Genomic DNA, 14,009 nt, shown 5'->3' with positions numbered 1-14,009 from the left:
GCATGCTTGCTCTATATCAGTGTTGGGAGCAAATAATTACCTTCGAGTCACAAGACATATCGAGTCATTGTAAATTTTGACTCAAGTCAAATCAAGTCACTCGAGTCAAGTCAAATCACTTGATATTCTGAGGTGGTTCGGATCAAGTCCAGTCAGTTTGAAATTTCGAAGTACAGGGCATTGCATTTTGCAACATGATTTAAGTACAAATTGAGTCACTATTTATTCATATTCTAGTACCGAATATTGAGTAAATTATAATTGAAAGGGTTTTTTTATCATTCAGAAGTAATGGTACTGTTAAACTACGTATTGGTAACTGTATAGTCTCAGTCCATATTATTATCAACCAACATAGAGCAGAGAATATGAATCCTCAGGAAGTTGATACTAATTGATATAGTGCAATACACGACACGTCGAGAAGATATAATGCAAGCCTGCACCAGTTTTGAATTTGCAGCACAAAAATTGCGATACCATGAAAAGATAGGAAGGTGTCTAAACGACTAGGAGTAGTCTTTGAAATCAGACACCCACCTTGGACTAGGAGATGTAAAGAGGAGGTATGCATCGGACTGAAAGTAAAAGAAGAAAATATTAAAAGGCAGGCGACAAAAATGAGGTGGCATGTCACGGAAAGCGAGATCGTTAGGTAAGATCTTGGTCCTGAAATCTTGATATGCGCATTTTGTATTGTCTTTCACATTAAAAGGTAAACGCATGAAATCGCGCGAAGAAAACTTTCAAGTTGAATATATCTCCTCCTTCAAAAACGACTAACAAAATAATTTGGGTCCCCTTAGAGCGTCCCCTATTGGACGGTTTCGGGTGCGGCAGTTACGGTTCTGGTAGCCCGTATAACTTTTGTGTACATTATGGCCGTCCGTGGTTCCGCGCACGTCGTGAAACACAATAATTGATGATAAAATGAAATTATGGCTATTTTAATCTTACAATAATACGACTTGCCGAAGTACCGCAAATCTACATCAAATACACTTCAGTATGAGTTTAATAATATGCACCCTTTTGAACGCAATATGACGTATGATCCTGCTGGAATGCTTGGTTACTTCGGCCTTAACTTCCAGTTATTACATAGTCGAAAATATTTTCGTTGCTGTAAGTCGTAGGTTGTCATCATAGGCGTAGCCGGGAGACAAAACAAAAGACATTTTTCCCCTACCATTTTCGATTTTTACATTGTGAATCCGTACGTGTCATTATACGTCTCATCAGAGTCGGCTGGAAAGCTTGATGTAGCCTATGTTTTGAGCGAATAATATAACACTTAAGTAAATTCTCACTAAATCTACAATTTCCAAATAGCTCTGTGGCCCATCTGTAAATGCTCCTGTGGCCCACCAGTGCACCCCTGTGCTAGAGTGTGGCGAACGATCTTTCCTTTTTCGAAGGTAGCACTAGATCGTATTGACTGGGAAACACTGTCTTATACATGCGTGTGTTTGCTCACGGGAACCTGGGCCTTTCAGAAGTTCACATAATCACATCATCCCTAGAGGCCGAAATATTTTCAAAGCTGAGCGTGTGCGGTGATTGATGTATATTTGTAGTCCCGAATAAGATAACCAAAACAAGTAATTCCCAACCAAGTGATACATGCATGGTACGGAACATTCGTATGTGTGCATGTATACAAGCATGTTTCACAACTGTGCGAAGGCTTTACAACAGGTCCCCAATAGACCCGAAGCAAGTTGGTAGGGTTGTTACTCTAACACGGCAAAATTCTATTGATTCAGTAGAGCTTTTCACGACACTGCTTTTTATTCAATAATCTTTCTTTTTTGTCAGCATAATGAAGAGTGTGATAAAAATTTGAAATGCAAGAAAGTTTGATCAAGGATGTTAAGACTACTGTATAAACTCGGTTATTCCACAGTGTAAACAGACGTGCCTTATTTGAGTCACCTTTTCCGAATGAGGTGACCTGACTCGACTGATTGCTCTAAAATGACTTAACAAGACTGATTCTGGGAGTTCCAGGGCCACACCACTGTAGGACACTATGGTATTATTATTCTTCACTGATTTGTACTTCGTTGCTGCATATAACTGTGCTTGCTTCGTTGCAATATAGCCGTCGAATCTGCAAGTTTCTCAATTCAATTGATCAAATGACTTGACTTGACCGAGTCTAAATTTGCAGTGACGTGAATAACTTGTGGCCTGAAGGTGATTTCATTCGAACACTTCCGCATGCCGAAAACGAACGCGTAACGAACGTTCGCACTTTCCTTATATACCAATGCACATTGCACATAGCACGTAGTACGTAGTGGAATCGTACCGGATGCTGATAATTCACAAATCATGAACAAATTGATTTTATGAGAGGTAAAATTGCCATAACTTTGGGAATAAAAGAAATTTGATGAGGATGAAAAATGATGGCAACACACACATGTGCATCGATATGATATGTTTGAATAATAGTCTCAAATTGCTTTTATTGCAACGACGTGATGTACAAATCGGAATATAATACATACGATTAATGAAGACGAATAATATTTATTATTATAATTGATAGACACCAGTCAACATGCAAATCAACGTGGTAACTTGTAATATGCATCATCGTAATGACGTTGGATATAAAAATAACAAATAGGGAGCATAATTAGGATTGTATGTTGGTATAATGAAACGGAACTAATCTTTATATTATATATACATGGGCTATGAATAAGTGTTTTCGAAATTCTGTCCCGCTAGAACTTATTCGGCAAGCAAGGAAATTGCTGAATGCGCCATTCTACTATATTCATGGTGCCCATGCACTGAACTAATATGTCTGTTTACACCAGTGGTTCTTAACCGGTGTTCCATGGATCAGGAGTTCCGTGAGTCGGTCTTAGGGGTTCCGTTGAAGATCAAGACACACACCCCACTTATACATATGGGTGCTGGTAAGTATAGGCGCAACATGCAGTCAAATTGTGACTGCAGTGGTGGTAGGCCTACGTCGTGTGCAGTGACGTACACAGAGGAGCCTGGGTTAGAAATTGACACCCCGACGTTCTCAAATGCCACTTTTATCACCAACACGTTTTAGGTCATTTGTAAGCAATTGTTATCGCGCTGTTGCGTTTCAACCGAACGATATACTATGGAACTTTTCAAGATGAAGCTTCGCATTTTGAACTGGTGCCTGGATGGGAACAGCAGAAGTCACACTGATTCATTATAAGGTTTTCGCTTGGTGTCAATACTAATTTTCATTTACCACTCTTTTGATGCACAGTTCATGATGCACAGTTGTGCGCCAGTAATCTATAGTTATGTGTTAGATGTATACCGTAGTCTAGATGTGTTATCAGGTAGATTTTTATTTTTATGACTCAGCTAGACTTTGGGGTTCCGCGAAGACTTGCAGATTGGTGTAAGTGTTCCTCGCGTTAACGAAGGTTAAAAACCACTGGCGGTCTACAAGGACGACCTATAGCAACGTGATTCAGTACAAAGCTTTATTTTTTCGCACAGGACGGGCGTATGGCAAGATTTGTTAAAATAATGAAAAATACATCATATCAGATAGGCCTACACATATTACCTGATACAGTTCGAATAATACATTCAATTGCTATCGTTGGTTTTGAAAATCGATACTATTGGCGAGATTGCAGTGGTCAGCATCCAACTAAACGAAAACGTTTAGCATAAAATGTACGTGTTAGAAATCTAAGAGCATGTTTAGTGATAAGGCTCATCAAAAGAAGGTATTTAAAGGTTACAAAAAATAATCTATTTAGCCACAGTGTTTTAAATGTCTATATTGCCTCATTGAAGATTTCAATCCACGACAGTAGCTATGTGAATTTCAATGCGTTTGATTCGCGATAGATGCTCCTCTCGTATGCTCGTGATCCGCAGTTCCCGAATCTGAAACTATAGCCAAGGGATAATAACGCTGGCCTGTCGCCATACCCTGCATTTACAATTCATTGAATAGCGCTCAAACAAAAGCAGCCACGCAAAATACAAACCTTTCGAGGTCGTTCCAAAACAACAGCACTTGTAATAGCGAGCTACTGCGACTGCCCCAACGCTTGCGAGTAATAACACAAATATTGGAAGTACAATGGCAAGAACGAACCACCACGGTCGATCTGTAATAAGAAATTTACACTAACTGTAATTTAGCGTTCTGCAAACATTATTGTACTTGTTGACTTTGCCCAACGGAGAGGTCTCATTATATTGTCGAACATGAAACGACTAACATGAAATAACTGGTATATCTCTACACAGTTAGCTATATGGTGGTCGCTCATCCGCACATTCAAGTAGTATACTTGTGTCATATAGCAACGGTTACCTAACTTTTTAGAGCGCGACAAAAATAGGAGTTTTTACCAACATCTTTCGATCCAAGCCTCTTACGTCAACAGAAAGACATTTGTGATCTTAGCAGGCTACGTTTTACAATTATGTATGCAATAGTGAAGGTGCAGACGTCCAATTGTGATACGCTTCACAGTTCTATTAAAAATGATGTATTCCTTAAAAAAAACACTGATTCAGTATGATCGATGACACTGAAATTACAGATTTGTATTATTTTTAATGAAGGATTCTATTGTGTTTTGTGCTCTTTGCGTATATCAATGATTTCATGGTTACATCACTGATAAATTGATCATGGTCCAAAAGTGAGATAAATATAAAATTCATGCATGTACAATTTGATAGTAAATGAGAGGTAATTGATAGAGATATTAGGACAGAGAATTTGGAATCAAAATTTACGTGACAGGCATTTTCTGCAATAGACAGGCGAGTGTAATTGGTTTTTATTTACTCTCTGACAATGTTCACATAAAATTACCATCAATAGCATTTTCGTTTCCATTGGCATCTTGCGTAGCATTCGTAACAGCAGATTGATTTATAGCGATTGTTGATTCGTAGCTTGAAATGTTCTCGCTTTGAGCTGTATCAGTAACTGCAAGCGTTTCACGGGTCGTTAAAAAACCTCCTGTATCTGAAACAAGTAAAACCAGTGATAAGCAACACTCTAAAATAGTTTATTAATTGACCTACCAGTCACCGAACTACTATTTGTGGATGCAATATTATCTGTTGTCGACACAACGCTACTCGTACTTGTAACATCGATTGTACTAATTTCTGCAGTGGTAATAACTGCTGCTGCTGTTGTTGCTGTTGTCGCAATTCCAGATTCTTAAATGTGTACCATGTGGTTCAATCAAAGCATGCAATGAGGATATGTGTGACTGAATCGGATAGCGGAATTACCTGTGACCAGAGTGGTTTCTGTTGATATGACATTAGTAGCTGTCGATGGCGCGATAGTTGTAGATGTGGCTGGAAATATGGACAAATCCTTGTGAAAATCCATGCTAAGCATATTAAAACCATGGGAAACATCAAATAAATCGAATCGTAAAGATTATGAGAGGTAGGCCACTGTCCATGGATTAATAAGGTATCTGATTTGCCATCTGCAGGTTGGGCGGTAACGATTGCCGATCCGGAGAGCAATCAAGTTGATAAAAATGTTCGTTGTCGATCAGGGATCCACTCAAAGGTTGTCGAAGGAGTTTGCGTTACTCGTCAAGTAGAAATAGAAGTAACGTAGTGAATTGCAACTCATTGGGAATTTCCAAGACCAGTCGAAAGCACTTCAAGTGGGAGTAGAAATGGAAGGTTTAAAATATCGTTATGTTAAAAAAAAATAGATTTGGTCAAGTCGTAACATACATTAAGCAGTTAACCCAAGATACTTTCGAAATGGCGAGATAAATCTACTCGATTATGGTAAAGCGACTAAATAATATACTACAAATAGGTAGAATCCCTGAAATATTCGGTTACCGCGATACAAGGGCTATTTCATGCGGTTCTTATGACAATTTCTAGGGATTGTGTGAACCTCTGAAAGGTTCAGGTTCGTGTGAACGCGAACCTTTTTGCAAGGTTCTGTGTGAACGCGAACGTGAACTTCATGACGTCACGTGACGTCATATTGCTAATTCCAACCCTATATTTCAGTGAAGTGATAGCCAGTAGTAATGTACATTGTACATGCACTGTACACGATACCTAGCGACGACTCATGCCACATAATGCCACAATGCTGGAGTACATATTGACGTTTTAAACGTCGCCAAATGTATCAACTGGGCAATCAAATGATATAATAATCCGATAAAATCAATATCTTCCGTCGCTTTGCCAACAATTTAGACGAGGTCTTGCATGAGAATTTAAGCTTGCGTCTTAACGGTCTAGGCCAGACCGGACAATGTATTCGGGGTCTGAGTATTACTAAGTTGATGTTGACCAGAGTGTAAAACGGGTTTCTATACTTGCTACCGATATTACCCCATAACTAGTTAACAGCAGTAGCCAGCACCCCAATCGCACGGACTTGTTTTTTATGACACAATAAACATTTGAAATTAGGATTGAACCTGTACGCCATGCTAGATTTTTTACATCAGACAACGATACCAATTTCATTGATTAATTGAATAAGCAGCATCCTTCGCTGACAAGGGTATTTCGCTCTTGATGTTCCGTGATTGCGGGTCAAGCTCCCAGCAGAGAGTCACTAAATATTCACAAACGGAAAGCTGGATATTTCGAGCAAACTTTTGTAACAAAGCAAGTAACATTTTTGATATTGTCAAGGTGCATGCTCGTTTAGTGTTGATTTTTTATGCTGCCAGCGAGGGCCATGCATAATGTGGCCTGCAGTTAAAACGCAATAAATTTCAACCAGGAATGTTATAATGACGTGAAAATTGTAATATATGAAAAAGGTTCACAGTGCAGAACCTACCAAGGTTTGTTTGTGAACGTGAAGCTCTAAATTTCTGAGGTTCACGCACAGAACATGAACGTGAACCTCACGTTCACACCATCTCCAACAATTTCACTCATGTCTGTTATGCAAACTTATCCCAAATCTACTTTCATTTTTTAATCCAAAGACTGTTCAAGTAGAAGGTGAAGTAGTCTAAAAGCACAACGATTTCAGTATATGTAGTGCAATTAGGCAAAAACTAATTTCGTACTCCGAAAAAGTAATAGCATTTCTTTACTGACAGCCTCTGGACTGGACTATTCGGCGGAATAAAACCTGAATCTCGCGATTCGAAACTCAGAAAGAAACTGTGACACGCACTCATCTAGTATCATGAACAGCATCTCAGATCTCGTAATCATGAAATGATAATCGCGAATCAGATTGCTCAAATTTATGAATAACTTTTATCGACTCACATATTACTCGCAGTGTGATGGTTGGCGATACATCATTAACGGTGCAACCACCGCTGATGACGGAGATCTGTGCGCCGTCGTCAGTTTCGTTGATTGCTGGGATAATCAAGCTATGGTTGTTGCGCTCTGAGCTGTGATTGAACGTAATTATGATGTCGCCACATTTGCTTCGTATATGTATATATAGTAGGCATTTTGGAATCATACCTCGCTAATCCTCTTGGATTACTAAGCAGTTCGACAAATTCTCCTGTGCTAGAATACCGAAGGAGAGCGATATCCGTCTGAAAAAAAGATGAATAACGCTACCACATACATGCAACCCGGTTAGACCCATCCGTTGTTGAATTATGCGTCTGAACGAAATGCGAGCAATTTAATACAACTCTCCGAATTTAAAGTATGAACAGTGAACACATATCGTCTCGAATTAGTCAGCAAAGACGGAATAAAAACCACAAACTTTCATTTTTGTCCAAAAAGGCTTTCTATTGTTATTAAGGAAGGAAATGTGTGCGTTTGAATAATAATTGAAAATTTATACTCAAATTCCAGAACTCAGTACACAAATTACCGCCACTTAACCCTTGACATTGCTACAGCAATCGACTACATTTATGGCTCCCTAAAATCATGGCCATTCGGCTTCGCCTCATTATGATCTAGTCTAGAAAATATTCATACATATCTAATGTATCGTTTATACTATACACAAACACATACACCAAAGAGGTGGTGCACGTCCGTGAAAGGTTGAGTTCCTGTGAAAGGTTGAGTCCTGTGAACTTAATCGTGACTACGAATCCGATAATGTAACATCGCATTGGAACTTCCAAACACCGTGACCACGACTTGTCTATAGACAAGACATGGACGAGGGTTCGGGTAAACAGGGCCGGCCAACCCGTGGCCCGCGGGCCACATGTGGCCCGCGAGAAAGTTTTGAGTGGCCCGCGAGGTCATTTCCGAAATTTCTAATATCAAAAACGGACTGCACAGATTGTGAACTTGCAAAGCCAACCAAAAATTTGATTAGTTTGGCCGCAACGCTTGAGATGTGATGACTAAAATATCAGTTCCGAGGCATTGACAGATCCATCAGCCAGTCACATATTGCTATATATCTTCGTACACTACAATAAAGCAGAATAATTTGAGATAGATTTATCAAAAGTAAAAATTTTCCGCAAGCTTAGCACAACATGTTGTCACTCGATTCCTTGTTTTTAATATTGTTGCCCTTTTTGTAAAAATGGAAGAACGCCTGATGTATCAGCTTGAGTCTAACTATACTCGCGATTACGGGACAAAGTGTCGTTCAACATATGCGACTTTGCGTTTGCGCTCGCAGTAAGATCGTTGACTATGAAACCTAGGCACGGAAAGATTGACGCATGTTGGTCGCAGTTTTCGATATGGATATGTCCATGCGCCGAATAGCCCTCGCAAATTTAGCCCAGCGATATACGGCAGGCCCGCAATATAGTCAAGTGACAATATTATTGACCTATGAACTTCAAAAAATTTTCGCGCTTGGCGCAGTAAGTGGCCCGCGCAGTATTTCGTCAATCTAATGTGGCCCTTTGGCTGAAAAGGTTGGCCGGCCCTGGGGTAAAATATGTATGCGGTCGCCGTAAATTTTACTGTCCAGATATTGCCGTCAGGATGTCGGAATGTAGGCGATAGTTGGCTATACGCGTATGGTGATTTAGACCAAAATTTTCTCAGAATGGGTAATAGCAATTAGACCAACATTTACATGTCTGCGAATGACGGCGGTTCTGACTAGGTCTACATGACCACGCAGCCACTGAGTTTCAAAACCGTGACATCAGCGGATTATATTACCTTTGTCTATCGTACCGCCCATATAATAGTGGGGCCCGCTAGGGGGCGAATGACGCGACTGTTTTCTTGAATTCTTTGACTGAACAATACGACGTCATTTCGTTTGCACTACGTCACAATGGATATTGATGACGCCCTCTCGGGATTTAAAAGAAATCCTAACGCCCCACAAATTTTCATCTCGGCGTCGGCGGAGCCTATGATCCTGACTTACAGAAACTGCGGAACCTCTCGGAAAGCCGGACAAATTGCAGAATTGTTGAATTGAAGTGTAAAAAGTGTTTACCGAAGACAGTGACAGTAACGCAATTTATTCTGTGTGGAAATATATAATGTGTATACCAGTATGTGATCGGTTATACGATGCAATATAGGCAGTACTCACGCCGTTGTATTTCCAGGTAACCCGATCAGCGTTGGTTAGGACCTCGCTTATAACCAAAACGTTGAAATAAGCTGACTCCCCGCTCTCTATTAGGTAGTCTACAGTGACGTTGGATGGTTGCGTAAAGTTCCAAGAGCATGCTAAAAATGAAATGGTTATATTTATATCCATGTCAAGATCGGAACGAATTCGGATAGGAGTAACGCAGCTTAGTTTATTAGTGTGAATTTGCCGGTTGCGAAAGGCAATACTATATATATATGAAATGGAATACGAAGCACAACTAAAATTACCGATGGCCAACGAGGGTCAATCTTAACATCATACGAAAACTGTAGATTACAATGAAGTCAGGTAAATATATTGAAAAATCTGCATAAATGCGGTAATACAACGTGCCTGATTGAAATCAGAAGGTCCAACGTGGGGTGAATTTTGAAAAATTGTAACCATGACGGGAAAAAATGAATGCGATCAAAAAGACATCATTCGCATCTTCGTTTGTAAACATTCCGTCTCGTCTATAGTTGGAATATGTTAAAGGCAATGTAGTCAAGTTAAAAGAATGTCCGCGCTAAATCCCTCATAGTATCGAACTGGAATATATGCAGTAATTAGCCAAGTTGAAATGGATTTACGAAAGATGGATAATGAGGATTAGGCTCGACTAGATGCCACCGTACAAGTGAGCTATGGAGGCATTGTATAACCAAACTATTTTACTCGGTTCTATCACAAAAGTCATATATTTAAGCCGATTATGTTACATAAAGTCATCGAAAGTTCCCAGTAATGCTAGTCGGTTCTGTTGATCTCAGAAAATTTGGTGCAACTGTTTCATTCGAACAGGCTGAATCCGACCACAGACCAGAGCAATTCTCTTTATTACGATTCCTGATCTGACGACTTTTAGTGCGATCCACTTTCGTGGACGACATTTGTAGGGCACCCCTTACGCGGGTCGGATGCTTGGGAGGTGCCTGTAACACTCATGTAGCGATTCTGGAGCCGACCTCGGCCGGACTCTATCTCGCGATTATTGAAGTCGCAGTTGTAATGCGTACCGCTATGGTATTCCGCACACTAAAAGATCGGCGTACGAGTTGTCGTAACAATTCTCCAGAGCAGTCGCCAGATTTCGATTGACAACTTCTCCAGATAAGGACTATTACACAAAAGTATATCTCTATGTAATGAAAGCTTAGTAAGGATGAACCTACCAATTACCATCTCTATACGGACAAAGTTTCGAATAAGACGTTCATCAACTTACTTTGTCCGTGTGCTTGATATATGATTGCCGCCGATAATATAAGTATGGCTGCATATGCCATATCTCCTAAAAAGCTCTTGCTGGTTCCGAGAAAATATTTATTACTATACTACAGCTTCAGTATCAAACTTTGATGAAAATATTCACTGAAAATTAGACCAAAATAGCAATTCGTCATGACACGCTTACGTTTATTTACGCCTACATCAAGCTAAAGTAGTTTATGGTTTATCTGACTGCATGATTTGGCAATGTTTACTAAAAATTCTAGCTCTCTGCAGCTCTTTGACGCTATTGCCCTATATGTCAGCTCTTTGACGCTACTATATGTCTATATGATGCCTGGAATATTACAGTAACTGCGAGTCACAATATGGCTTTCCTCATTTATGCCACAAATATCCAAACCCTTGGGCGATACCGGCCTGAGCAACTTGAAAAGCGATGTCTGCCTTCCGTCACGCTAAACGCTTGATCAAACTGAACAGATCCACCAGCGCTAGACGGGTTGATGCCTTCGCAAGATCTCTGCTACCCAGCCGTTCGCAGTTAGTACCGTAACTAAACAGTAGGTATCCGAAAATGGTAAGCAGGGATAGCGTGGTTCAGAGGAGAGTACTATAAAGTGACATTAACTACGCCAAACAATGACAGTTTTGAACGCTCAGAATCAACAAGACTGGTAAATACTGTTACTTCCGATAAACAACGTCGTCGTTACGTCATTTTTGTAGCTCCACGACAATAAGCATCTTACGACAAAGGAGAATGTACCCAGCGCAAATAAGCGTAACCCTGTCCGAAGACAACCGCGAAAGCCAACATACAGTCAGTAGTCACGGAGAGTTCGTTACGTATCCATTCGTCATGCAACATCGAATTTCCTCAATGCTATAAATAACCCCAATATTTCAACAACGTGAAGAAGTTATTTTACACATGTAACAATTGCGGCATATTATATTACATCCATTTTAATATATAGCGTAGCATGTAGCACGACTATAGCGTAGATAATCTACCACCTAAATTTGTAGGCCTACACTCTTAGCGAACAAAGTGTGTGTTCACACCAATGTACCATCCGCGATAAACGGGTGTAGATATACATACACCCCTGCTACACGAGACCAGAAGCTACCTCAAACTCAGACACAAAATTTTAATCCAAATGACGCTTGCAAATAGGGACGTAAGACGGTATGCACGTATAGGCACGAAGGATTTATAACCACGACAGAATGCTGAGTTAGGTTCAGTTTTCCTGTACCACCCTTCAAGTGTGCACTATTTTCGCTATAGTACACCTACCTGTGTCGCTATCATACCCATACATGAACAATGAACATACTCCGACAAGGTAACGTAATGGTGAAGCGTCCGTCCGTCTTCCTGATCGTTAGGTCGTAGGTTCCACTCCCGGCCGGATCAGAACAAATACTTGATTAGTGATTAGTTACACTGGTATCCATAACTTCCCCGCTTGGCGCTCGGCATCACCGGGATAGCATGGAGGAGTGGTGCAAGACTTAGAAAGCCCTACAAGGCTATATCTGTACCTTCCTTGTCCAATGTCTAGTGGCGTATGCACAATTGCACATGCACATTGCACAATGCACATCATGCGCTCATGGTATGCATATGCATATGCACAGATCGTGTGTATGTATGTATATCATGAGTCGGTGCATATGCCGCAAAAACATCAAGGACAAAAATACATAACGTCCTTTCCTTTCCATATCTGAGTTGATATAGCAGGTTGTGCGAATCGCGACTAGGGTTCGGCAAAATCGATTAGATGATTCGATTCCGAATAGACTAATATAGGCGTCGAGTCGATTTATAGTATATTGCTCATTGTGACATTACATATGATTATGATGAATGATGAGGAAAGTTCAGATGTCTAATTATGTGACCCTAGTTTTACAAAAAATTGATAATTTGCTATTTTCGACAGTACCTATTATCTTGCGCCTTTTGATTCTAATCATTGTGACCAGCCGCCCTTTTTGCGACGCGAGGGAAAATAATATTAAATATGCGAATTTGGAATCGCATGCTTCTCAGTCTCAGAAAGGTGCTTCCTTTAGCTGGTCGTCTGGTTTTCTGTGCTGTACAGTTTGCAGAAAGCTGAGGAAATCACTCAAAACGGTAGAGATATACAGTACAGCAACATACTGTATATAGGCTGCAGCTAAATAACTTGTGCTGTCCAAAATGGAGTGTTTTCAATGTCTTTCTTTTCTGAAGTAATGTGATGCGACAATAGTAAATAGACATATTGGAGTATCTGATCCAGAATGAGTATTGCACTGGCTTAAGATACATTTCCTATATCCATATTACGGATATTTCTGTTACTCAAGTTAACGGTTTTACTTTATTTTTTTTTTAATAAAAAATATCAATATCTCGAAAAATAGAGCCAATTCAATGAAACTAATGTCATTTTCCGACTCGACAGCCCCAAAATACCCAGAAACCATTCAAATATCTTTGGCACTTTGGCCGCAATCATTGCCCGATTTCACGAAATAACAGCATTCTTCAACATAGTAATTATTGAAAAGGGGGCGTTTGAATATAACCCGCGAGACCCCCATCATGCATAGATTTCACCGTCTGACTTGGGATTTATAATTATCTGCTCTAAATATCGGAAGAAACCACATCCGGAGACATTAAAACTCCCGATTTTGGTGCATAGTAATCATATGGAAATAAAGAGCTGAGTATTGCGTATACTTCGTTAGCTGTTCCAGCTACGCGCAATACCGGTCTTTTGCTACGTAGAGGTTGCTGTATGTGTTTGTGGAGAATCGGATGAATAAATGGTGGTGTTGAGTAAAGGGTTATGTGATCGCACCACGGGGAATAAGATCAACGTGTTTGGGGAATGAATGTTAACCAGTTTAATGTGATTAACAATATTAGGGTTGCGTTGCAGAAAACGGAACAAAATTGCTGAATTGGTCGCATAGAATCAGCTGTACCCGTCACAGTGATATCATAAGCACTTTGTTTTGTGTTGGATTTTACCGGACAGCGAGCCATTTGCTAGGAGACCGTTGCGTAATTAATCTTAAAAAGTTTGATAACCACCATGGGTTAAGGTTTTAGACCCGTTATTGTCCGTCATCAGTGGTCACCCATCCCGTCTTTTTTCTTGCTAAAACCTAGCCATAATGTGCAGTAACTCGAGAAACCATCTGCACGCAA

At 40.1% G+C, this 14,009-nt stretch overlaps 1 protein-coding gene across 2 annotated transcripts; it reads right to left on the bottom strand.

Moving 5' to 3' along the window:
• Positions 1-2,454: 2,454 nt before the first annotated feature.
• On the bottom strand, positions 2,455-13,878 carry LOC145448557 (uncharacterized). Of its 2 annotated transcripts, XM_080326965.1 has the most exons (9): positions 10,785-13,878; positions 9,512-9,651; positions 7,486-7,562; positions 7,279-7,409; positions 5,287-5,355; positions 5,071-5,211; positions 4,856-5,011; positions 4,014-4,136; positions 2,455-3,915 (listed from the first exon to the last, which is right to left on the bottom strand). In XM_080326965.1, exons 1-9 carry the CDS (start codon positions 10,843-10,845, stop codon positions 3,848-3,850), a joined length of 966 nt encoding a protein of 321 aa, XP_080183091.1. In that variant the 5' UTR covers positions 10,846-13,878; the 3' UTR covers positions 2,455-3,847. The 2 variants fall into 2 exon arrangements, with proteins under 2 accessions (XP_080183091.1, XP_080183092.1); XM_080326966.1 differs by lacking the exon at positions 5,071-5,211.
• Positions 13,879-14,009: the final 131 nt, after the last annotated feature.

Source organism: Botryllus schlosseri, chromosome 10, assembly GCF_051294905.1.
Source record: "Botryllus schlosseri isolate E-star chromosome 10, Bs_hap1, whole genome shotgun sequence".
NCBI classification, from domain to species: Eukaryota; Metazoa; Chordata; class Ascidiacea; order Stolidobranchia; family Styelidae; genus Botryllus; species Botryllus schlosseri.
This window is presented reverse-complemented; position numbering and strand designations above follow the sequence as displayed.

What these genes read in the sequence shown, in the direction of transcription:
- LOC145448557 (XM_080326965.1), bottom strand. Translation starts at nt 10,845, where the DNA reads ATGGCATATGCAGCCATACTTATATTATCGGCGGCAATCATATATCAA. An exon ending in TTACCTGGAAATACAACGGC is followed by an intron (nt 7,563 to 9,511) that starts GTGAGTACTGCC and finishes TCTTTTTTTCAG; the next exon opens with ACGGATATCGCTCTCCTTCG. An exon ending in AAATAGTAGTTCGGTGACTG is followed by an intron (nt 5,012 to 5,070) that starts GTAGGTCAATTA and finishes TACTTGTTTCAG; the next exon opens with ATACAGGAGGTTTTTTAACG.